The 25,749-nt window shown below is 43.6% G+C and overlaps 1 protein-coding gene across 1 annotated transcript in view; it reads left to right on the top strand.

The window, feature by feature from the left end:
- TOPAZ1 (testis and ovary specific TOPAZ 1) overlaps positions 1–25,749 on the top strand; it is a 239,064-nt gene that overhangs the window by 201,115 nt on the left and 12,200 nt on the right. The window contains 2 exon segments of the mRNA XM_068236234.1: positions 4,774–4,977; positions 18,639–18,828. Coding sequence (XP_068092335.1) covers positions 4,774–4,977; positions 18,639–18,828 — 394 coding nt within the window.

Here is a 25,749-nt window from a genome sequence, read left to right as displayed (position 1 = left end):
TAGAGGCCTTTTTTTATTCCTAGACATTTTGTTTCTGTATGGGATATACATACTACAATATTGATTGAGAATAAGTTTAAAAGTTTGCCATTTCCCTTCAGTGTCCTCCCCTTGTAGTACATTATCCCAGTTCACCAAACTTAGTGCCTGCCTGAGTTGATAAAACTTTGCTTTTTTCAAATTCATAGTTTTAGTGGTCCCGCTGCCTATCAGTCACCAGATCAAACGTTATCATGTTGTGATCACTATTTCCCAAATGTTCTTGAACCTGCACATTGGATACATTATCTGGTCTATTAGAAATGATAAAAATCCAGTAACGCATTCCCCCTAGTTGGTTCCGTTACCATTTGAGTAAAGTAATTGTCCTGTAGTGATGCCAGAAATCTGCTGCTTTTACCAGAATGGGCAGCCTCAATACTCCAGTCAATGTCTGGAAAGTTGAAGTCACCCATAACTATGACCTCATTTTTACTCGCAGCTTTTTCAATCTGCTGTAGTAATTGCAGTTCTACAGCTTCATGAATATGTGGTGGCCTGTAGCATACCCCAATAAGCAATTGACAACCTTTATTTCCACCATGAATATTTACCGAAGTGGACTCCACATCTTCACAATCTTCCTCCATCTCATCGTTCAGGACAGCTGTAAAAGAATTCTTAACAGAGAGAAACCCTCCACCTTTTTTTCCCTGTACTATCCTTCCTAAACACATTGTATCCCTCTAAATTTGCTATCCAGTTATGGCTTTCATCCATCCATGTCTCGGTTATTCCCACAATGTCATAGCCTTTGTCAATCAGAATGAACTCTAGTTCGTCCATTTTATTTGCAAGGCTCCTAGCATTGGTTACCATGCACTTTATATTTTTACCACCACATTTTCCACTTTTGGTCACATGAAATAGGCTACTTGAAGTTTTACCAACTTGTGCCCAGAGATCGCAAAAAGTGTTGGAATTGTATAACGCTCCAGGGGTCTAGGAAGGGACTACTCCTCGAGGCTCACAAAGCAGACAAAGGGGTCCAATCAGCCTGGGATACAAGATTGTCAAGCTTTTATTAAACGGAAAATGTATACTAGACCCTTGCTTGACACATTTTGGTAAGCTACAGGAAAAATGGTTATGAAAATTAACTGGATCACTTTTTGCACAGAAATCAAGCAGAAACTGAATACCAGGGAGGTTAGTGGAGAGGGTTAATCAATAAGTCTATTACATAGAGGGTGTAGTCTTAAGAGTGGGTGTGGTTAAAGAGAACCTGTACTGAGTAAAAATATTTAAACCGCATGAGGTAACTTCAAATGAACATTACATAGTTACCTTGCCATCAGTTCCTTTCAGAAGCTCACCATTTTCTTCTGATAATAATCCCTTCCAGTTCTGACAATATTTTGTCAGATCTGAAATATATCTGTTGCTGTCAATAAAATATCAGGTGCTGTCAGTTATAGCTGAGAGGAAAACTGATGTACCAGGTAATGTCCATGTTTCCCTATGGCTCAAGTGGACGATGTTACAGTTTAACTGTGTGCTGACCAGAAAGCTGTTATGGGTAATGGCTATTTTCAAAATGGAGGACGGAAAATTCCCTTGATCACAGTGAACAAACAGGACGCGCGACAGGAGAAAGACACTTAGGAGTAGACTGCATGGCAGGTAAGTATGACTTGTGTATGCTTATTTTGACTTTTAATTTTCAGTTCAGGTTTTCTTTAAACAGTATTTTGTTGTAATAGTTTGCACTGCTTTGCATCCCAATCACTATATATTACATTTGACCTGCCCACCCCTCGTTTATGCAGATCTCCCTGGTAGTATAGCGGCCTCCATATGTGTACCTAGTGGCCCCCCATATGCATCCTTGGTAGTCTAGTGCCCCCCCATATTCTGCCCTGGCGGTCTCGTGATCCCCTATAATTTCCTTGGTGGTCCGATGTAGTTTCCCTAGTGGTCAGTGGGCGCGCCCCCCACCCCCTTCATAGCTCCCCTTGGTGGTCGGTGCACTCCCACAATTGCTCCCCCAGGGGGTCAGTGGCCTACCCCCATAGCTCCAGACCGGCATTATATTTACTCCCCTCCTCCTAGTTTCAGTGGGTAGCAGCTCTCCGCTCAGATCAGTATGCAGGCTCCTACTGGCGCTTAGTACGAGGTCCTGGCTTGATTACATTATCAAGCTGGGTCCTGACACTAGAGGGCAGTGTGGTGTCAGAGAGCCGATCTGACCGAAGGACTGGGCTGCACATCAAGGGGACTAGAGATGTGAGAGCTTAGCATCTTAGTTACTTTCAATCCAAGGTTTTACTGTATAGCATTTTTAATTTCAGTTCCATTATAAATTATTTTGAGTGTACCTTAAAAAGCACTCCGTATAGGACACTGTGTAGGTTGGTGTTCAAATCTGGGTTTCTCCATTCGGACACCTGAATTATGCCATACACCACACTTCAGCACCAAAGCTAGTGGAGAGGGTCAGGGGGTTGCGGATCATGTTGTGCTTCACATGCATCCAAAGCTTTCCAGCTTGAAAGGCAGAAGCATCGGATGAAATGTGGTGTATGGCATTATTTGGGTTTCCAAATGAAGAAATACGGATTTAAACACAACAGGAGACCTGTGCAGTGTTTCCCTGATTTTATGAATACTTCAAATGCAACATCTTCTAGACCAGTGTTTCTCAACATTTTATTGGTATGTACCATTTTTAAAACCCTGTACTCACCAAGTACCGCCTAGCACAGTAAAGATGATCACAAGTACCCCTTGACAAATATATATTTAATCGTAGTACATAATTGGTTCTAAACAATTTCCAACCATTTACTATTGCTTTTAATTAGCTAAAATACTAATTTGGTGTTTTAAATAAGATTTATCATTTTCTAAAACTCTAAATGTGTTATTCTTGGTTGAGTATATCAAGCCCAAGTACCCCCTGGAACCATCAGAAGTACCTCCTGGGGTACATGTACCACACGCTGAGAACCTAGGTTCTAGACAAAAGCTCTGCTAAGGTCTCCAAACAGTAATATTGGGATTAATAGTATTTTTAGCATGTTTTATTTTCTTCAAATATCTTGTCTCCCAATTCAGACTGTAAGTAAACACAGGTGGTTTGTACTTTAACTACTTCAGGACCGCCACATGATAAAACTATGCTGCACTTGTGGCTGCCTTAGCCTGATGGGGTGTAGTTTAATGCCTACAGCTCCTGTGCATGTGACGCGATTGCGCATCCTCAGTGGCTTCCCAGTCAGGAGCCATTTTCATTGCCTCCTGGCCACCTGATCACTGTGAGCCAAGCAACTGTCCTGAATATGCAAATTCTCAGCTATATTTTATTTTAATAACAAACTTGACCAGCGCTGCATAAACTTGCGTGTGTCACTCCTACCACCAGCACCTAATAGAGAGCGACTCACCGATTCAGTTGGACCACTATTTACAGTGGTCTAATGTGCATGTGGGGCATTCAGAGGCTCCCCTCGCCCATACGTATTGCTCCAACTTTGCTGCAGCCACCAACAGTTAGTAGGGTCCTAGGCAATTCCACTTTAAATGTTTCCTCAAATGAAAAACATAAACCTCATAATGCAATACTGCATAAAATTCAAAGCTTTTATTCCAGATTTGCACTTACAAGCTCCAGGGATAGGTAGCACAGAGTTTTTCCTGCACGCTCTCCCCCGCTCTGCCTCCCGGTATGGCCGAATGATATCCTCAATCCCAGTGTATGCGGGTCCGCTCCAGCCTCCCACCGCTTGCTCGTATTGTAAAGAACGCCGTTCGCAGCTCCGCCCAATCGAGTTTGTCATCAACACATGACTCATCAGGGGCACGGAGCTGCGGCGGCGCTGTTGTAACTAATATCTGTTAGATATTAGTTACAACAGCGCCACCGCAGCTCTATGCCCCTGATGAGTCGTGTTGACAAAATCGTTTGGGCGGAGCTGCGAACGGCGTTCTTTCCAATACGAGCAAGCGGTGGGAGGCTGGAGCGGACCCGCATACACTAGGATTGAGGATATAATTCAGCCATACCCGGAGGCAGAGCGAGGGAGAGCCTGCAGGAAAAACTCTGTGCTACCTATCCCTGGAGCTTGTAAGTGCAAATCTGGAATAAAAGCTTTGAATTTTATACAGTATTGTACTGAGGTTTTTGGTTTTCATTTGAGGAAACATTTAAAGTGGAATTGCCTAGGTCCCTACTAACTTGGTGGCTGCAGCAAAGTTGGAGCCATACGTATGAGCGAGGGGAGCCTCTGAATGCCCCACATGCGCATTAGACCATTGTGAATAGTGGTCCAACTCAATCGCTGAGTTGCTCTCCATTAGGTGCTGGTGGTGGGAGTGACGCACGCAAGTTTATGCAGCGCTGGTCAAGTTTCTTATTAATGTCGATTGAATGGACTAACTCGCCTTATTTTGACTACAGCGAAACCGAAGTTGCAATATATGGGACTTTTTAGCGAATTGGAAAAGTGTTTGACTGGACTAATTAATCTGTATGACCCACAGTTTGAAGTAGCTGCTGAGTCATCAGTGTTTTATTTTTAGACCATATTTTATTTGATCTATCTGATATACCAAAATTTGTCATGTTATTCTCGAACTCCCAGTACTTTGAGACTTTATTATATTGAGCACAGAGCTGAACCAGCTTAGGCTGGTACTGGAGGTTTTTTGCATGTTGTATTTTATACTTCACTACTGGCTGCTCTTCAGTGTCTGCCACGTGGCATTGAAAAACTTGTTTTTGTGTTATTTCAGCTGACTTCATTGTTTCGCAATACAGTTGCCTCTTCAACCAGGTGCTGAGTTCTTCCATAGCAAACCAAAGCCTGAGCATATCTTCCTTGATTGTAGAATTCATGGTTGGAAAGAAAGTACCAATAGACTACGTAAATATACGGGAATTGATCACACATTTTGGACACAGTGGTCTGTATATAAAAGCGAGGGAGTGTTATAAATGTAAGTATTTACTGTCATTCTATGTATCTGCTTTAGCTTAAAGTGGACCTCTGGGTCAAACTTTTTGGATACAGCAAAGGAATATAAGGATTAGAAAGCTTCCAGTTTTTAATTGTTCTTGTCACCTGCTACCCCTCCAGGTAATATGACAGGAGTTGAGTAAAGACCTTTATGATGGGGACACCTAGAGGAGTACCTTTTTATAATGGGGTGGGGAATATTTAGGTCAGTTTTCAGGTCTTTGTCTGCTCTTATTGAAAGTTTCTCATACTTGCTGTCTAGGCATTAGATTTTAGCTCAATGGCAAGAGAGGAGAAATCTAGATAGAGATGTTATGCACCTGGCAACATTTGAAACCAATATTGCTGCTGTTCACATTCCTCACGGCTCTCTAACAATTGATGTCATCCATTACGATATAAATAACAAGGACCAATGTTCGTGACGGAGCCCATTGACTAGTCTTGATTGTACAGTTTTACCAATTATATGTAGAGGAAGGGTAATCTAAGTGAATATACTTTGCATTCATTCTTTAAGCAATTCCTCATTTCATAGATGGGGGTAAGATTGTGCAATCAAGAATTGTATCTTCAGTGGGCACCATCAGCTAAAGTCTCCTGTAAGGTAATACAGGTCCTTCTAAAAAAAAAAAAAAATTTGCATATTGTGATAAAGTTCATTATTTTCTGTAATGTACTGATAAAGACTTTCATATATTTTAGATTCATTACACACAACTGAAGTAGTTCAAGCCTTTTATTGTTTTAAAGAGAACCCGAGGTGGGATTTAGCGATCTTAGTGGGGCACAGAGGCTGGTTGTGCACACTAACACCAGCCTCTGTTGCCCCATGGTGTGCCTCCAGGACCCCCCTGCGTGCCGCTATACCCCCCGCAGTGCTGGCGACACACAGCGTGTCGGCAGCACAATTTTTACCTATGCGCTGTCAGCGCCGCTCCTCCGTATCGGCGCTACCCGCCCGTGTCCCTTCCCTCCCGCTGATTGGAGGGAAGTGGCACGGGCGGGTAGCGCCGATACGGAGGAGGCGGGGGAGCGGCGCTGACAGACAGCGCATAGGTAAACATTGTGCTGGCGACATGCTGTGTGTCGCCAGCACTGCGGGGGGTATAGCGGCGCGCAGGGGGGTCCTGGAGGCACACCATGGGGCAAAAGAGGCTGGTGTTAGTGTGCACAACCAGCCTCTGTGCCCCACTAAAATAATTAAATCCCACCTCGGGTTCTCTTTAATATTGATGATTTTGGCATACAGCTCATGAAAACCCAAAATTCCTATCTCAAAAAATTTGCATATTGTTTTTAAAACAAAGTCAACCTTCAAATAATTATGCTCAGTTATGCACTCAATACTTGGTCGGGAAACCTTTTGAGAAATGACTGCTTCAATGCGGCGTGGCATGGAGGCAATCAGCCTGTGGCACTGCTCAGGTGTTATGGAGGCCCAGGATGCTTCGATAGCGGCCTTAAGCTCATCCAGAGTGTTGGATCTTGCATCTCTCAACTCTCTCTTCACAATATCCTACAGATTCTCTATGGGGTTCAGGTCAGGAGAGTTGGCAGGCAATTGAGCACAGTAATACCATGGTCAGTAAACCATTTACCAGTGGTTTTGGCACTGTGAGCAGGTGCCAGGTCGTGCTGAAAAATGAAATCTTCATCTCCATAAAGCTTTTCAGCAGATGGAAGCATGAAGTGCTCCAAAATCTCCTGATAGCTAGCTGCATTGACCCTGTCCTTGATACAGTGGACCAACACCAGCAGCTGACATGGCTCCCCAGACCATCACTGACTGTGGGTACTTGACACTGGACTTCAGGCATTTTGGCATTTCCTTCTCCCCAGTCTTCCTCCAGACTTTGGCACCTTGATTTCCGAATGACATGCAAAAGTTGCTTTCATCCGAAAAAAGTACTTTGGACCACTGAGCAACAGTCCAGTGCTGCTTCTCTGTAGCCCAGGTCAGGCGCTTCTGCCGCTGTTTCTGGTTCAAAAGTGGCTTGACCTGGGAAATGCAGCACCTGTAGCCCATTTCCTGCACACGCCTGTACACGGTGGCTCTGGATGTTTCTACTCCAGACTCAGCCCACTGCTTCCATAGGTCCCCCAAGGTCTGGAATCGGTCCTTCTCCACAATCTTCCTCAGGGTCCGGTCACCTCTTCTCATTGTGCAGCTTTTTCTGCCACACCTTTTCCTTCCCACAGACTTCCCATTGAGGTGCCTTGATACAGCACTCTGTGAACAGCCTATTCGTTGAGAAATTTCTTTCTGTGTCTTACCCTCTTGCTTGAGGGTGTCAATGATGGCCTTCTGGACAGCAGTCGGGTCGGCAGTCTTACCCATGATTGCGGTTTTGAGTAATGAACCAGGCTGGGAGTTTTTAAAAGCTTTAGGAATCTTTTGCAGGTGTTTAGAGTTAATTAGTTGATTCAAATGATTAGGTTAATAGCTCGTTTAGAGAACCTTTTCATGATATGCTAATTGTTTGATAGGAATTTTGGGTTTTCATGAGCTGTATGCCAAAATCATCAATATTAAAACAATAAAAGGCTTGAACTACTTCAGTTGTGTGTAATGAATCTAAAATATATGAAAGTCTAATGCTTATCAATACATTACAGAAAATAATGAACTTTATCACAATATGCTAATTTTTTGAGATGGACCTGTATTGTAGAAGTATGACACTTTCATCACAGTTAAGGCCCTAGTTCAGCCTCTACATTTTTTGTGCATTGGATAAGTAATAAATGCTTTAATAATTTCTCACTATCACTTTAATCACCTGCCCATCAGTTGAATAATTAAACCGCGATACAAAGAATAGGACAGATAGAGGTCTGCAGATGGTGGTGAGAGTGCTTCCAGAAAGCTATAGAAGCATCCACCATTACTTTAAGGGCAGATACACTTTGATACGAGTGAGTAAAAAGGAGTCTCTTTAACCATTTACTGCATTGGAGGCAGGATATCTACACCCAGCTGGTGGTTATTAATTACTCCGGGGGGGGGGGCGTAGATATACATACCCTGCTGCAATCTCCCACCGCCGCGTCGCCTGTTAGTGCACTCATCAGTAAATGGGAACATGACTTCCCATTCACGATCAAAGTGCCTGTGATCAATGATCACCGGCATCAATGAAATGCCCGTGGTCATTGATAAAAAAAGGAAAGTGAAACCACACGCACACATCCAGGACATCTAGTGGCCAAATGGTAAAAAAAAAAAACCTTAATATATTAAAATTTAAATAAAAATATATCCCCCATTAAAATTAACCTCTTACCTCCCCCACTCTCCCATGGTTACCAAAATAAAACAATATATATTATATAAAAATACATGGTTACTTTAGGGATTCAACTTGAATACGAATGTCACGAGGGTAAATTACTGTTTTTTGCAAATAAGGGCTTGTAATTAGTGACTGACGCAAAGCTGAAAAATACACCTTTATTTCTAAATAAAATAGCTGCCATTCTTTGTACTAGGGATTTTTTTTTTTTTAAACTTAATAACCGGGACAAATGGGCAAATACAATTTGTAGGCTTTATCCATAGTAGCATGTTTTGTTTTAAAAGTATAATGGCTAAAGCTTTTCCGAGTTTTTCCATTTTTTTCTCATTCTAGTTAAAATGCATTTAGAATAAAAATTCTTAGCAACACGTACCACCCAAAGAAAGCCTAATTGGTGGCAAAAGAATATGATATAGATCATTTTGTTGTTATAAGTAGTAATAAAGGAGTGCTGAAATGTGAAAATTGCTCTGGTCCAAAAGGGGAAAAATTCCTTAGTGGTGAAGTGGTTAAAGGACAACTGAAGTGAGAAGGATATCGAGGCTGCAATATTAATGTCTTTTTAACCACTTCAGCCTTCAGTCGTGTTTCACTTTATGCATCCGAGGAATTTTCACCTCCCATCCATTCACCTATAACTTTATCACTACTTATCACAATGAATTGATCTTTGTCTTGTTTTTCGCCACCACCAATTAGGCTTTCTTTGGGTGGTACATTTTGCTAAGAGCTACTTTACTGCAAATGCATTTTAACAGGAAGAATAAGAAAGGAAAAATTGATTCTCAGTTTTCGGCCATTATAGTTTTAAAATAATACATGCCTTCATAATTAAAACTCACGTATTGTATTTACCTAATAGTCCCGGGTATTGACCATTTAAATTATGTCCCTATCACAATGTATGGCGACAATATTTTATTTAGAAATAAAAGTGCATTTTTTCCATTTTGCATCCATCACTACTTACAAACTTAGAATAAAAAAAAATGTAAATTTCAGTTTTACAAGCATATTTACCCACTTCACAACTGAGGGGTTTTACCCCTTGAGCACCAGAGCAATTTTCACCTTTCAGCGCTCCTTCCATTCATTCGTCTATAACTTTATAATTACTTATCACAATGAAATGAACTATATCTTGTTCTTTTCGCCACCAATTAGGCTTTCTTTAGGTGGTATGCCAAGAATTATTTTATTCTAAATGTGTTTTAATGGGAAAATAGGAAAAGATGTGGGAAAAAATGTATTATTTGTCCATTTTCGGCCTTTATATTTTTAAATAATGCATGCTACTGTGATTAAAACCCATGACATGTATTTGCCCATTTTTCCCGATTATAAAACCGTTTATATTATGTCCCTAACACATTGTTTGGCGCCAATATTTTATTTGGAAATAAAGGTGCATTTTTTTCAGTTTTGCATCCATCCCTAATTACAAGCCCATAGTTTATAAAGTAACAGTGTTATACCCTCTTCACATAAATAGTTAAAAAGTTCAGTCCCTAAGGTAACTAACTATGTCTTTTTTTTAATTGTAATTATTTTCATTACAAAAAAAAATTGGGGAGTGTAGGAGGTAATTAGTTAATTTTTAGTGTAAAAGTAATGTATTTGTATATGAAAAATGCTTTAGGGTGTAGTTGTACTATTTGGCCACAAGATTGCCACAGTAACTTTTTGTTTATGCGGCCTGCAAGCGTACAGGAAGTCCGCTTGCAGGAAGGGTTAGGAGGCTGGGAAACTTTTTTTTTTTTCTCACAATGATCGCTGCTTCTCGTAGCAGCAGCTGATCATTGCGGGGGGCAGAGATTGACGAACGGGAAAGGTTTTTCCCGTTCATTGATCTCTGAGCGGGCGGCGGCGTGCACGAGTGCGGGGGCGCGTGGACGAGCGAGTGGGAATGCGGACAGCAACGGGAGCAGCATCAGGTGCGGATTTCTCCCTTGGTGTTAACAGGGTGGAAAAAGGGATGGAGGAATCCGCACCGCTGGGGGTAAAGTGGTTAAAGTGTTTAGACCCTTAGGTAAATATTTACTTTTTTTATTGTAATGTTTTGTTTTGTTTTTTTTATTAAACATTTTATTTGGGTATTTTTGAGAGGGTGGGATGTAAATAGTAATTTTTTTATGTAAATATGTGTTTATATTTTTTTTTTACATGTAGCTGTAGTTTTACTATTTGGCCACAAGATGGCAGCCATGAGTTTGTTTACATTACGTCATTCTAAGCCAGGCATGGGCAAACTTGGCCCTCCAGCTGTTGAGGAACTACAAGTCCATAATGCATTGCAGGAGTCTGACCGCCACAGTCATGACTCATAAAGGCAAATGCATTGTGGGATTTGTAGTTCCTTAACAGCTGGAGGGCCAAGTTTGCCCATGCCTGTTCTAAGCGAAACATGTACGCTTAGAGGGACATAAGAGGCAGAAAAAGTGAGGCTTCCAAGAGAAGTAGTTGCTTTTTCTGCCAGGCAAAGGGATCAATGATCGGGCACCATGTCCCGATTCATTGATCCCTGGGCTAACGACCCGCGGCTGCCAAGCACGCGTACACGTGCGTGATCGGCCACGGGAGTGCACATGGCCTTCTGGACGTAGCCTCTACATCCAGAAGGCTTAAATGGTTAAGCAATACTAGTTGCCTGGCTTGTCTGCTGATGCTCTGCCTCTAATACTTTTAGCCATGGACCCTGAACAAGCATATGCAGATCAGGTGTTTCTGACATTGTCAGATTTGACCAGATTAGCTGCATGCTTGTTTCTGGTGTACTTCAGACTCTATGGCAGCCAAATAGAATCGGCAACTGGTATTTTTTAAAAGAAAATAAATATGGCAGTCTTCATTTTCTTCTCACTAAAGTTGTCCTTTGGGATTATGACCAGTTATATCTGGGCATGGAGGAGAAAGTGCTGCGTTTCAGATACACAGGGCTGTTAAACAAGAAGTCTTGAGGGTAAAAGGAACTAGAAAATAAGTTAAAGCAGTTAAAATTGAGTCTTCTATATGCTATAGAGGATGCTAAGGGCTGGGATAAACATCCTAGGCATGGCGCTCCATCTTTTCAGGTATCAAAGGAGAGTTCCTATCTCATCTTTTGAAGTCCTATACAGTCCACCTTTGTTATTTTAAGTTGATCGATTTGTAAAACTTACTTGGATCCCTGCAATTCCCTAGACAGATGATTAGATCCATTGAGTAGGCCCCTCACCCCTTTTGAATCCTCATGCCAGGGAAATATGTTATGAGGGATCACATTGTTGCTCTATACTTTAAATTATATGGTGTGGTAGCAGCTCAAGAGTTCTTCTCCTAATGGGAGAGATGGGCTTTACGCAGTCTTATAACAAGCAGTCACGAAAACTTCTTATTTTTACCCACAAAGACTAAATCTATTCCAAAAGCTCAGAGGAAGGCTAAAAAAAAATGTTTTTCAAGGTGACACTACACTGTCCAAATGGAGTCATGTGATCCTGGGCACAGCTGTGACTTACAATGATTAGTCTCAATACAGAAAATGGTATAGCACCCCCTTGCTCTTTAACATCACTCTCACAAAGCACCTATGAGGGAATTATACACAGTAAAAAATGTGTATAAAGCTGAACCCAATTAAACAGATTCTAGAATAGATAGATAACATGAATTGTATCACGGTACTGTTTGCCTAGCACATGTTTCGCAGCCTTCATAGTCTCTTCTTCAGAGGCAATCAATACACGTATTGTCAGTGAATACACCTACATCAAATATATGAATCTTTTTTAGAGTGTTTAAAGGGACTCCAAGCTCAAAATAAAAATGAAATTTCTACTCACCTTGGGCTTTCTGCAGCCCACCGTAGGTCGGGAGGTCCCACAAAGGCGTCCTGGCTCTTCTTCTAAGGCGTGTCCAGAAATGCGCCGTACTGTCACGCCGGCCGCCGTGATGACATGAGGCGAGGCGGCCAGCGTGTTAAGTCCTACGTGACGTATATGGAAGGAGTGCGACACTCGGGCCCAGTGTTGCCGAGCTGCCGGGCGGCCCTTTCTGGACAGGCCTTAGGAAAAGAGCCAGGACGCCGTTATGGGACCTTCCGACCTACGGTGGGCTGCAGAAAGCCCAAGGTGAGTACAAATTTCATTTTTATCTTGAGCTCTGAGTCCCTGTAAAGCAGGGGTCCCCAACCAGTGGGCCGCAGTTGGCAGTTTTCCACCGGGCCACGGCGGGTCTGGCCTCAGCCCCCCCGGCCGCTCCTGTTACCTTTTGAGAGGGCGGACGCTTCCTTTCTTATAGTCCCCCAGGCGCCGCTCTCCTCTTATCAGCATCTCCTATTACAGCAGCGCGTCTTGCGGCTGCTGTAAGGAGAGAAGGAAGGGCAGCAGCTTTCTGTAGCAGCGATCGCCGTTACCATGGGGACCGCTGGCCTTCCTTCACCCCTTACATCAGCCGCAAGACGCTGTGTTTATTCTGTAAATGGAGCCGCTGTGGTTTCCGCCGACCGATCATTAATTTCATGAATGGGAACAATGATCCCATTCATAATTTCCGTACCCGGCAATGTGATTGGAGGCTTCCTATGGAAGCCTACGTCACTTCCCTGGTTACAATGTAATGATACATTGTATCCCAATTAACGTACATTGTACGCTAATGGGATTTTTGCTCAGCAGGGACATATTGTGGCCAAATAGTAAAACGCACCTACTGACTTTAGGAAATAAATTATTAGCTATGTCAAGAGGGCATATAATAAATAATGGGCTAAAAATTAGTGATGGATGTAAAACTGAAAAAATGCACCTTTATTTCCAAATAAAATATTGTAACCATACATTACACTAGGTGTATAATTTTAACGTTGCAATAACCGGGACAAATGGACAAATAAAATGTGTGGATGGCTAAAAACTGAAAAATAATGAATTTTTTCTCATTATTCCCATAATGCATTTAGAATAAAATAATTCTCAGCATAATTTACCACCCAAAGAAAGCCTAATTGGTGGCCGAAAAAAAAACAGGTATAGATCATTTTGCTGTGATAAGTAGTGATAAAGTTATTGTGGAATGAAAGGGAGAAGCGCTGACAGGTAAAAATTCCTCTCGTCCATAAGGTGAAAAATGCCCGCAGGCTGAAATGGTTAAGGGCCCATTCACACTGTAGAATGTACTCTAGCTTATGATACTTATTTCTATATTAATGACCAGACACTTGAGGTCGTTTCAAAGGGGTTAAATAAAAGGGGTTTATTTACAAATATACATATGTACAAGTTAGAGCATACAAACTGTGACTCACATATTGGCTCTATATACCCTATGCACAGTCACACACTTGCATTAGCTGAGCCCCTATTCTGTCCCACAGTCCATGTCAGCATTCCAAGAGAGAGAGAAAGAGCTCCCCAAGCATTGTCTTATATCTGGACACCACAGGTATGTAGACCCCTCCTCTGTGTTATACATCAATAGTGCCTGCCCTTAGCAGCTGGAGGAGGAGAGGAACCTGTTGTTGTAGCAGTTGTCCACTTGCAGTTAGCACAGATTATTGAGGGGGGAGTTAATCACCAAAAAACGCCAGAACAAATCGCTAGTGTTTTGCGATCAAGTGTGAATGGTCCCTAAATGTGATAACTAGGACAAATAGGCAGACAAAATTGTGGGTTTTATCTACAGTTGCATTGTTTATTTTAAAGCTATAGGGGGTAGAATTTGAATGCATTTTGTCCCTCTTTTTCCCTTTAAAATGCTAAAAAATTGCTGAAAACAAATATCACCCAAAAAAAAAAGCCTTGAGGCAAAAAAACAAAATATACCGTAATTTTCGGACCATAAGACACATCTAGTTTTAGAGGAAAAAATAAGGGGGGAAAAAGATATACTAAACCTGGTTAATCCATTGTGCAGGGGGTCTTATGGAGCTTCTTCCCCTAAGCTGTCTCTATCTAAACTATACTGCCCAGCTACACTATCCCCTGCTGCTCCCATTGTCTACACCAATCCCTGCATACACTAATTGATGCATACACTAAACACTACAAGTGCAGGCCTTTATAACCTCTCCAGCTAGCGCCCAGCGGTAGTCCTCCATCTGCTTCTCGGAGCCGGGGATCAGAGAAACTGCAGGCGGAGTCATGACCCACTTGTAGAGAGTGCCCAGTGGATGTTCGGAGGAGTATACTCATATGCCAGGAATATGCCCAGGAGTATCTCCATGTGCCCAGAAGGATGCCCATATGCCTGGAGTATGTCCATATACCTAGGAGGAGTATGGTATATCCATGTGCCCAGGAGGAGTTTGCCAATATACCCAGGAGAAGTACGGTATGTCCATATGACTAGGAGTCTGGTATGCCCATGTGCCAGGAGGTGGATGCCCAGCGGATGATCTGATGTATGCGAGTTTCCATCAACCTGGAGAGAGGCAATGTCCCAGTGAGTAGGCAGGAGGCTTAGATCAGCATTCTGTCCCCTGCCAGTGCAGTGTTGGACGATCAGACACCGCACCGGCACGCTCTGATTGCTGTCATTTCCCGGTCCTCCTGGCCTGTGTGGCCACGCTGCCGGTCTGAAGTGTTTGCTCATTGGCTGAGATGAGACTTCTAATCCCGACGGCGGAGGTATCGCGGCCAATAGAAATGGACGCCACGCAGGCCAGGAGGACCGGGAAATGACAGCAATCAGAGCGTGCCGGTGCGGTGTCTGATCGTCCTACACTGCACCGGCAGGGGACAGAATGCTGATCTAAGCCTCCTGCCTACTCACTGGGACATTGCCTCTCTCCAGGTTGTCAGAAACTCGCCCACATCGGATTATCCGCTGGGCATTCACCTCCTGGCACATGGGCATATACCGTACTTCTCCTGGGCATAAGGGCAAACTCCTCCTGGGCACATCAGCAGGGCACTCTTCGGGTCTAAAACCTGTGGACACTCAACCTGCACCAGCCTGAGAACTCCCGTTAGATGAAGAGGTGACGCTTTCGCTGTGCTCTGCACTTAGGGCCACCGCGAGGGGGGAGCATATTTTGCACATTCGGACCATAAGACGCACTGAGCACACACACGCACTCGCGCACACACACACTTTTGGGGGAGAAAAAGTGCGTCTTATGGTCCGAAAAATACGGTAGATCATTTAGGTGTGATAGAGTTATGGTGAATTAAATGAGAGGAGCACTGAAAGGTGCGGGAAAAGTAAAATAGCCTATGGGGTGAAGTGGTTAACCACTTGCCGACCGCCCACAGCTGATGGGCGGAGGCAAGTACTGGGCCTAAACGACCACAATACGCCCATCGGCGGCGGGCGTGGTTATGCGCCGATCGCATGCCGCGATCAGTCGCCGGTGACAGACTCCGCTCCCCCTTGCGCAGTAACCCGCCGGCCATTTGGAAACGCCGGCGGGTTACTAGCGTCCAGATCGCCGCAAACAAAGTGTATAATACACTTTGTAATGTATACAAAGCGTATTATACAGGCTGCCTCCTGCCCTGGTGGTCCCAGTGATCGAGGGACCACCAGGGCAGGCTGCAGCCACGAAGGTAAGCACCCAAGCACACTGATCTCCCCCTTCCCTCTGATCGCCCACAGCACCCCTCAGACCCCCCCTCTCCACCCCTCAGACCCCTGTTTGCACCCAATCACCCATCAATCACTCCCTGTCACTATCTGTCAACGCAATTTTTTTTATTAGTCCTTAAACTGCCCCCTGGGGGCTCCTGATCACCCCCCCCCCCACACACACACACACACACACTCTCAGCTCCTCCCCAGCCCCCCCCCCCCCCCCCGTGTACTGTGTACATCTATCCTCCCCTGTAATCACCTGTCATTCACCTGTCAATCACCACCTGTCACTGCCACTTATCAGATCAGACCCTAACCTGCCTCCTACGGGCATCTGATCACCCTCCCACACCATCAGATTTCCCGCAGACCTACCCTCAGATCACCTCCAAAGTGCATTGTTTACATCTGTTCTGCCATATAATCACCCACTGATCACCCATCAATCACCCCCTGTCACTGCTACCCATCAGATTAGACCCCTATCTGCCCCTAGGGCACCCAATCACCCGCCCACACACTCAGAACGCCCTCAGACCCCAGCCCAGATCACCTCGCCAGTGCATTGCTTGCATCTATTCCCCCCTCTAATCACACCTTGAGACATCCATCAATCACCACCTGTCACCCCCCTAGCACACCTATCCATCAGATCAGGCCCAATACAACCTGTCATTTAAGAGGCCACCCTGCTTATGACCGGTTCCACAAAATGCGGCCCCTCATAGACCACCTGTCATCAAAATTTGCAGGTTCTTATACCCCTGAACAGTCATTTTGAGACATTTGGTTTCCAGACTACTCACGGTTTTAGGCCCCTAAAATGCCAGGGCCGTATAGGAACCCCACAAGTGACCCCATTTTAGAAAATACACCCCACGGTATTCTGTTAGGTGTATGACTAGTTCATAGAAGATTTTATTTTTTATCAAAAGTTAGCGGAAATTGATTTGTATTGTTTTTTTCACAGTGTGTCATTTTTCACTAACTTGTGACAAAAAATAAAATCTTCTATGAACTCACCATACACCTAACGAAATACCTTGGGGTGTCTTCTTTCTAAAATGGGGTCACTTGTGGGGTTCCTATACTGCCCTGGCATTTTAGGGGCCCTAAACCGTGAGGAGTAGTCTAGAAAACAAATTCCTCAAAATGACCTGTGATTAGGACGTTAGGCCCCTTAGCGCACCTAGGTTGTAAAAAAGTGTCACACATGTGGTATTGCTGTACTCAGGAGAAGTAGTATAATGTGTTTTTGGGTGTATTTTTACACATACCCATGCTGGGTGGGAGAAATCTCTCTGTAAATGGACAATTGTGTGTAAAAAAAAAATCAAAAAATTGTCATTTACAGAGATATTTCTCCCACCCAGCATGGGTATGTGTAAAAATACACCCCAAAACACATTATACTACTTCTCCTGAGTACGGGGGTACCACATGTGTGGCACTTTTTTGCACCCTAAGTGCGCTAAGGGGCCAAAAGTCCAATGAGTACCTTTAGGATTTCACAGGTCATTTTGCGACATTTGGTTTCAAGACTACTCCTCACGGTTTAGGGCCCCTAAAATGCCAGGGCAGTATAGAAACCCCACAAATGACCCCATTTTAGAAAGAAGACACCCCAAAGTATTCCGTTAATAGTATGGTGAGTTCATAGAAGATTTTATTTTTTGTCACAAGTTAGCGGAAAATGACACTTTGTGAAAAAAAAAAAAAATTAAAATCAATTTCCGCTAACTTGTGACAAAAAATAAAATCTTCTATGAACTCACCATACTCCTAACAGAATACCTTGGGGTGTCTTCTTTCTAAAATGGGGTCATTTGTGGGGTTCCTATACTGCCCTGGCATTTTATGGGCCCTAAACCGTGAGGAGTAGTCTTGAAACCAAATGTCGCAAAATGACCTGTGAAATCCTAAAGGTACTCATTGGACTTTGGGCCCCTTAGCGCAGTTAGGGTGCAAAAAAGTGCCACACATGTGGTACCGCCGTACTCAGGAGAAGTAGTATAATGTGTTTTGGGGTGTATTTTTACACATACCCATGCTGGGTGGGAGAAATGTCTCTGTGAATGACAATTTTTTGATTTATTTTTTTTTACACACAATTGTCCATTTACAGAGAGATTTCTCCCACCCAGCGTGGGTATGTGTAAAAATACACCCCAAAACACATACTACTTCTCCTGAGTACGGCAATACCCACGTGTGGCACTTTTTTGCAGCCTAACTGCGCTAAGGGGCCCAAAGTCCAATGAGCACCTTTAGGCTTTACAGGGGTGCTTACAATTTTGCACCCCCCCCCCCCCAAAATGCCAGGACAGTAAACACACCCCACAAATGACCCCATTTTGGAAAGTAAACACTTCAAGGTATTCAGCGAGGGCCATGGTGAGTCTGTGGCAGATTTCATTTTTTTTTTTTTTTTGCCGCAAGTTAGAAGAAATGGAAACTTTTTTTACATTTTAAAATTCATTTAGGTGGTAGGTTGTATGACCGAGCAATAAACCGTGAAAGCTGCAGTGGTCTGAATGGAAAAAAGGCTCTGGTCCTTAAGGGGCGAAAAGACTGTGGTCCTCAAGTGGTTAATAAACATCACTGCATCCATCACAGTACACTGGTCAGAATACTGTAATGGAATTGCTACTGGGAAATCACGAATTGCAAAGTGCATGCATTTCGATAAGCATCAAAAACCCACCTAGTGGGAACCAAACCTTACAAACATTGTGATTGTTTGTGCAATATAAAAGGTTTTCATTGCAGAATCATTTTTGTTTTTGCTTAGGTGCTTCGTCATTGGGATTCTATTCTGTATTTGACAGAAACACGAATCTGAAAATTCTGCACATTCCATCATTTATGTCAGATGTTGAGATGCTGTTAACAATAGAACGCTTCATTGTTTCAAATGCTAGTAGCATCAAGTCACAAGGTGGATGCAACGAGAATCTGCAAATTATCCTGAGAAAGATGGTGTAAGTAAGAAATACAGAATAGTATCTACATTATGTAAACTTTTTTCCTAGTATCTAGAGGCAAATATGGTTTCACATACAAACTAACTCCATTTGCACTGCATGTTAGTCAATGGAAACCTTTAAAAAAAAAAAAAAAAAGCCAGGTACCTAGGGAGAGGGAAAGTTCTAGTTACTATAGAGCCTTCCATTTTCTTTTCCCTGTGCCCGTTCCAATGCTGGCTCTTCAGTAAATACTGCTCTTTCTGCCACCGAAGCGAGGCTTCAGAAGTCTTCGGGAGCCGAGTCCTCATGAAGTTGGGGCGCTCCATACTGCGCATGCGTGAGCGCGAGCGCCCTAACTCACACACTCGCACAATATGGAACCGCTGGGGGGACTCGGCTCCTGAAGACTTCTGAAGTCTCCCGCGGACTACCTTCTCTTTGTAAAGCCTAATGACTATCGTTCAAGAAAGGAGGCAGCATTTCCAATATTTTTGTCTTCCAGTACAGTTATATAAGGAGATCATACTGAGAGCCTGCAGCCCTAGAGTTCTTTGATGTTATTGATGCTAGAAAAAAAAATGTAGACTAATATGCTTTGACACTCCCATAAAGGGTATCATTCATAAAGTGTTACCGCATGCGTTAATGCTGAAAACAGCAGACTTTCCAGAGCATTTAGCAAAATCTCAATTCATAAAAGCTGTTTCCGCATGAAAAGTTACTTACCGAGCAGGGAGATAAATTACCGCCTTGTGTGGTGAACACCTCCAGCACATATCGTAAAATGTAATAAATGTCAAATCATAAAGGTAAGATCAGCCGGTATTGAGATGAAGAAATGCCGGCTGCTTTGAAGAGGCGATAAGCCAGCTGAAGAAGCGATCTCCCAGGCAGCAGCAGTGAGAGCAGAACAAACAAGGCATCCCAAAATACCAAGGCTGTGTTTTTAACCTCTTGTACCTGTTTTCAGATAAATTTCACTTCAGAAAGCCTGCATGTGTAAAGTTTCTTGAAGTTTTTCTAAGTTGTGGCAATTATACTGATTGTTAAGACAGACTAATAGACAGAATCAGAGAAGATTCAGGGCAAACAGAGGCAGTAAAAAAAATTAATACACATCTAAAGGTAAGTTGGGGCTGCCTTTTATTGTAATGCTTTCTGCACGGAGACCAGGAATGTAACAAATCAGCCAGTCGCTCATTAATGTAACAACTTCGACAGCTCAGTTCGGAAAATCCCCGCATCTCTACTGCAGCTGTTAAAATGTTTATGAATGAGCACACAGAAGTCTAAAATACCGAATGCGGTATTTTCCCTCCCAGATTTTTTTATCGCACTGCTTTTATGAATGATAGCCATAGTGGTTCAGAGATTTGTTAACCTCCCTGGCGTTTAGCCCGTAATGGTGACGGGCAGGAAAAAGGATGAAAGTGATATGCCAGTCACCATTACAGCATGCCGCCAAGGAGGTTTCCTGACATAGAGGTGTACCCAGTATGGATTTTGGATATGTGTCTCCCTTCCCCCTACTCCTGATCCTCAGCGCTTTTATGTATTGTGCCTTTTTCCAGCGATCACATTTTATGTTGCAGCCTCATCTTAAAATGGATTAAATTCATTTTTCCTCAGAACCTTGAGATGTGAAAAAAGTGAGCTTTTGGCAAATTTATAAAAAAAAAAAAAAAGAGAGAAATCATATGTACTTAAGTATTCACAGCCTTTGTTCAGTACTTTGGCAGAAATTACAGCCTCAAGTATTTTGGAATATGGAGCCACAAGCTTGGAACACCTATCCTTGGCCAATTTCTCCTATTCCTCTTTGCAGCACCATTAGGCTGGATGGGAAGCGTCTGTACACAGCCATTTTAAGATCTCTCCAGAGATTTTCAAACTGATTGAAGTCTGAGCTCTAGCTGGGCCTCTCAAGGACATTCAGCGTTGTCCTGAAGCCACTACTTTCATATTTTGGCTGTGTGCTTAGGGTTGTTGTCCAGCTGAAAGATGAACTGTCGCCCCAGTCTGAGTTCAAGCAGGTTTTCATACAGGATGTCTGTGCATTGCTGCACTCATATCTTCCTTTATCCTGTCTAGTCTCCCAGTTCCTGCCACTGAAAAACATCCCTACAACATGATGCTGCCACCACCATGCTTCACCTGCAGGGATGGTATTTGCCTGGTGATAAGGGATGCCTGTTTTCCTCCAAATGTGATGCCTGGCATTCACACCATAGAGTTCAATCTTTGTCTCATCAGACCAGAGAATATTGTTTCTCCAAGCTGGCTGCCATGTGCCTTTTAGTAAGGAGTGGCTTCTGTCTGGCCACTCTACCATACAAGCCTGATTTCTGCAGAGACCGTTGTCCTTCTGGAAGGTTCTCTTCTCTCCACAGAGGACTTCTGGAGCTCTGACAGAGTGACCATTGGGTTCTTGGTCACCTCCCTGACTAAGGCCCTTCTTCCCTGATCAGTCTGTTTAGATGGCCAGCCAGCTCTAGGAAGAGTCCCGGTTGTTTTGAACTACTTCCACTTACGGAAGATTAAGGCCACTATGTTTATTGGGAACTTCAAAAGCAGCAGAAATTGTTCTGTAACCTTCCCCAGATTTGTGCCTCAAGTTAATCCTGTTTTAGAGGTCTTCAGACAATTCCTTTGACTTCATGCATGGTTTGTGCTCTGACATGAAATGTCAACTGTGGGACCTTGTATGTGTGTGCCTTTCCAAATCATATCCAATCAACTTAATTTACCACAGGTGGATTGTGGAAAGATTTTAACCACTTCCCGACCGCCGTATTGACAATTGGCGGCCGGGAAGTGGACCCTGCAAGGACCGCCGTATTGACAAATGGCAGCGGTCCTTGTAGGGGCATGGGCAGAGCGATCACGTCATCCGTGACGCGATCCTCCACCGCCGCCTGGCTCCGCTCACCCGCCACAACATCCCGCCGGCCATACGGAAGCGCCGGCGGGATGTTAACCCGACGATCGCCGCATGCAAAGTGTATAATACACTTTGTAATGTTTACAAAGTGTATTATACAGGCTGCCTCCTGCCCTGGTGGTCCCAGTGTCCGAGGGACCACCAGGGCAGGCTGCAGCCACCCTACTCTGCACCAAGCACACTGATTCCCCCCCCTGCCCCTTGATCGCCCACAGCACCCCTCAGACCCCCCCCTGCCCACCCCCCAGACCCATGTTTACACCCAATCACCCCCCTAATCACCCATCAATCACTCCCTGTCACTATCTGTCAACGCTATTTTTTTTTTATCCCCCCCCCCTGCTCCCTCCTGATCGCCCCCCCACCCCTCAGATTCTCCCCAGACCCCCCCCCCATGTTCTGTATGCATCTATCCCCCCTGATCACCTGTCAATCACCCCCTGTCACTGCCACCCATCAATCAGCCCCTAACCTGCCCCTTGCGGGCAATCTGATAACCCACACCAATAGATCGCCCGCAGATCCGACATCAGATCACCACCCAAGCGCAGTGTTTACATCTATTCTCTCCTCTAAACACCCACTAATTACCCATCAATCACCACCTGTCACTGTTACCCATCAGATCAGACCCTAATCTGCCCCTTGCGGGCACCCAATCACCCGCCTACACGCTCAGATTGCCCTCAGACCCCCCCCCCCCTTATCAATTCGCCAGTGCAATATTTACATCTGTTCTCCCCTGTTATAACCCACTGATCACCCATCAATCACCCCCTGTCACTGCCACCCATCAATCACCTGCTGTCACTGCCACCCATCAATCAGCCCCTAACCTGCCCCTTGCGGGCAATCTGATCACCCACCGACACCAATAGATCGCCCGCAGACCCGACGTCCGATCACCTCTCAAGTGCAGTGTTTACATCTGTTCTCTACCCTAAACAGCCACTAATTACCCATCAATCACCCCCTGTCACTGCTACCTATCAGATTAGACCCCTATCTGCCCCTAGGGCACTCAATCACCCGCCCACACCCTCAGAACGCCCTCAGACCCCAGCCCTGATCACCTCGCCAGTGCATTGCTTGCATCTATTCCCCCCTCTAATCACACCTTGAGACACCCATCAATAACCTCCTGTCACCCCCTAGCATACCTACCCATCAGATCAGGCCCTAATTTGCCCCGTGTGGGCTCCTGATCACTCGGCCAAACCCTCAGACCCCCTTCCGATCACCTCCCCAGTGCATTGATTGCATCTATTTTCCCCTCTAACCACCCCCTGAGACACCCATCAATCACCTCCTGTCACCCCCCTAGCGCTCCTATCCATCAGATCAGGCCCAATACAACCTGTCATCTAAGAGGCCACCCTGCTTATGACCGGTTCCACAAAATTCGCCCCCTCATAGACCACCTGTCATCAAAATTTGCAGATGCTTATACCCCTGAACAGTCATTTTGAGACATTTGGTTTCCAGACTACTTACGGTTTTGGGCCCGTAAAATGCCAGGGCGGTATAGGAACCCCACAAGTGACCCCATTTTAGAAAAAAAGACACCCCAAGGTATTCTGTTAGGTGTATGACGAGTTCATAGAAGATTTTATTTTTTGTCAAAAGTTAGCGGAAATTGATTTTCATTGGTTTTTTTTCACAAAGTGTCATTTTTCACTATACTATTTTCACTTGTGACAAAAAATAAAATCTTCTATGAACTCGCCATACACCTAACGGAATACCTTGGGGTGTCTTCTTTCTAAAATCCTATACTGCCCTGGCATTTTAGGGGCCCTAAACCGCGAGGAGTAGTCTAGAAAACAAATGCCTCAAAATGAACTGTGAATAGGACGTTGGGCCCCTTAGCGCACCTAGGCTGCAAAAAAGTGTCACACATGTGGTACCGCCGTACTCAGGAAAAGTAGTATAATGTGTTTTGGGGTGTATTTTTACACATACCCATGCTTAGTGGGAGAAATCTCTCTGTAAATGGACAAATGTGTGTAAAAAAAATTTAAAATTGTCATTTACAGATATTTTTCTCCCACCCAGCATGGGTATGTGTAAAAATACACCCCAAAACACATTATACTACTTCTCCTGAGTACGGCGGTACCACATGTGTGACACTTTTTTACACCATAAGTACGCTAAGGGGCCCAAAGTCCAATGAGCACCTTTAGGATTTCACAGGTCATTTTGCGACATTTGGTTTCAAGACTACTCCTCACGGTTTAGGGCCCCTCAAATGCCAGGGCAGTATAGGAACCCCACAAATGACCCTATTCTAGAAAGAAGACACCCAAAGGTATTCCGTTAGTAGTACGGTGAGTTCATAGAAGAATTTATTTTTTGTCACAAGTTAGCGGAAATTGATTTATATTGGGTTTTTTCACAGTGTCATTTTCCGCTAACTTGTGACAAAAAATAAAATCTTCTATGAACTCGCCATACACCTAACGGAATACCTTGGGATGTCTTCTTTCTAAAATGGGGTCATTTGTGGGGTTCCTATACTGTCCTGGCATTTTAGGGGCCCTAAACCGTGAGGAGTAGTCTTGAAATGAAAAAGGTACTCATTGGACTTTAGGCCCCTTAGCGCATTTAGGGTGCAAAAAAGTGCCACACATGTGGTATCGCCGTACTCAGGAGAAGTAGTATAATGTGTTTTGGGGTGTATTTTTACACATACCCATGCTGAGTGGGAGAAATCTCTCTGTAAATGACAATTTTTTAATTTTTTTTACACACAATTGTCCATTTACAGAGAGATTTCTCCCACTCAGCATTGGTATGTGTAAAAATGCACCCCAAAACACATTATACTACTTCTACTGAGTACGGCAATACCACGTGTGGCACTTTTTTGCAGCCTAACTGCGCTAAGGGGCCCAAAGTCCAATGAGCACCTTTAGGCTTTACAGGTGTGCTTACAAATTAGCACCCCCCAAAATGCGAGGACAGTAAACACACCCCACAAATGACCCCATTTTGGAAAGTAGACACTTCAAGGTATTCAGAGAGGGGCATGGTGAGTCCGTGGCAGATTTCTTTTTTTTTTTTTGTCGCAAGTTAGAAGAAATGGAAACTTTTTTTTTTTTTTTTGTCACAAAGTGTCATTTTCCGCTTACTTGTGACAAAAAATAATATCTTCTATGAACTCACCATGCCTCTCAGTGAATACTTTGGGATGTCTTCTTTCCAAAATGGGGTCATTTGGGGGGTATTTATACTATCCTGGAATTCTAGCCCCTCATGAAACATGACAGGGGGTCAGAAAAGTCATAGATGCTTGAAAATGGGAAAATTCACTTTTTGCACCATAGTTTGTAAACGCTATCACTTTTACCCAAACCAATAAATATACACTGAATGGGTTTTTTTTATCAAAAACATGTTTGTCCACATTTTTCGCGCTGCATGTATACAGAAATTTTACTTTATTTGAAAAATGTCAGCACAGAAAGTTAAAAAAATCATTTTTTTGCCAAAATTCATGTCTTTTTTGCTGAATATAATAAAAAGTAAAAATCGCAGCAGCAATCAAATAGCACCAAAAGAAAGCTTTATTAGTGACAAGAAAAGGAGCCAAAATTCATTTAGGTGGTAGGTTGTATGAGCGAGCAATAAACCGTGAAAGCTGCAGTGGTCTGAATGGAAAAAAAGTGCCTGGTCCTTAAGGGGGTTAAAGCCCACGGTCCTCAAGTGGTTAAGGATGATCAGGGGAAACTGCCATGAAGCTCAACATTCAGCTTAGGTGTATCCAAAGGCTGTGAATATTTATATACGTTTTCTCAATTTTTATTTTTTATAAATTTACCAAAATGTCAAGTAAACTTTTTACACCTTGATATGGGGTGTTGAGTGTAAAAGTATGAGGGAAAAAATAAATTTAATCCATTTTGGAATAAGGCTGTAACAAAATGTGAAAAAGTGATGCGCTGTAAATACTTTCCAGAAGCACTGTACCTCTGTGCTTACCTTAGGTACTT

The sequence above is a fragment of the Hyperolius riggenbachi genome, chromosome 5 (assembly GCF_040937935.1).
Source record: "Hyperolius riggenbachi isolate aHypRig1 chromosome 5, aHypRig1.pri, whole genome shotgun sequence".
NCBI classification, from domain to species: Eukaryota; Metazoa; Chordata; class Amphibia; order Anura; family Hyperoliidae; genus Hyperolius; species Hyperolius riggenbachi.
This window is presented reverse-complemented; position numbering and strand designations above follow the sequence as displayed.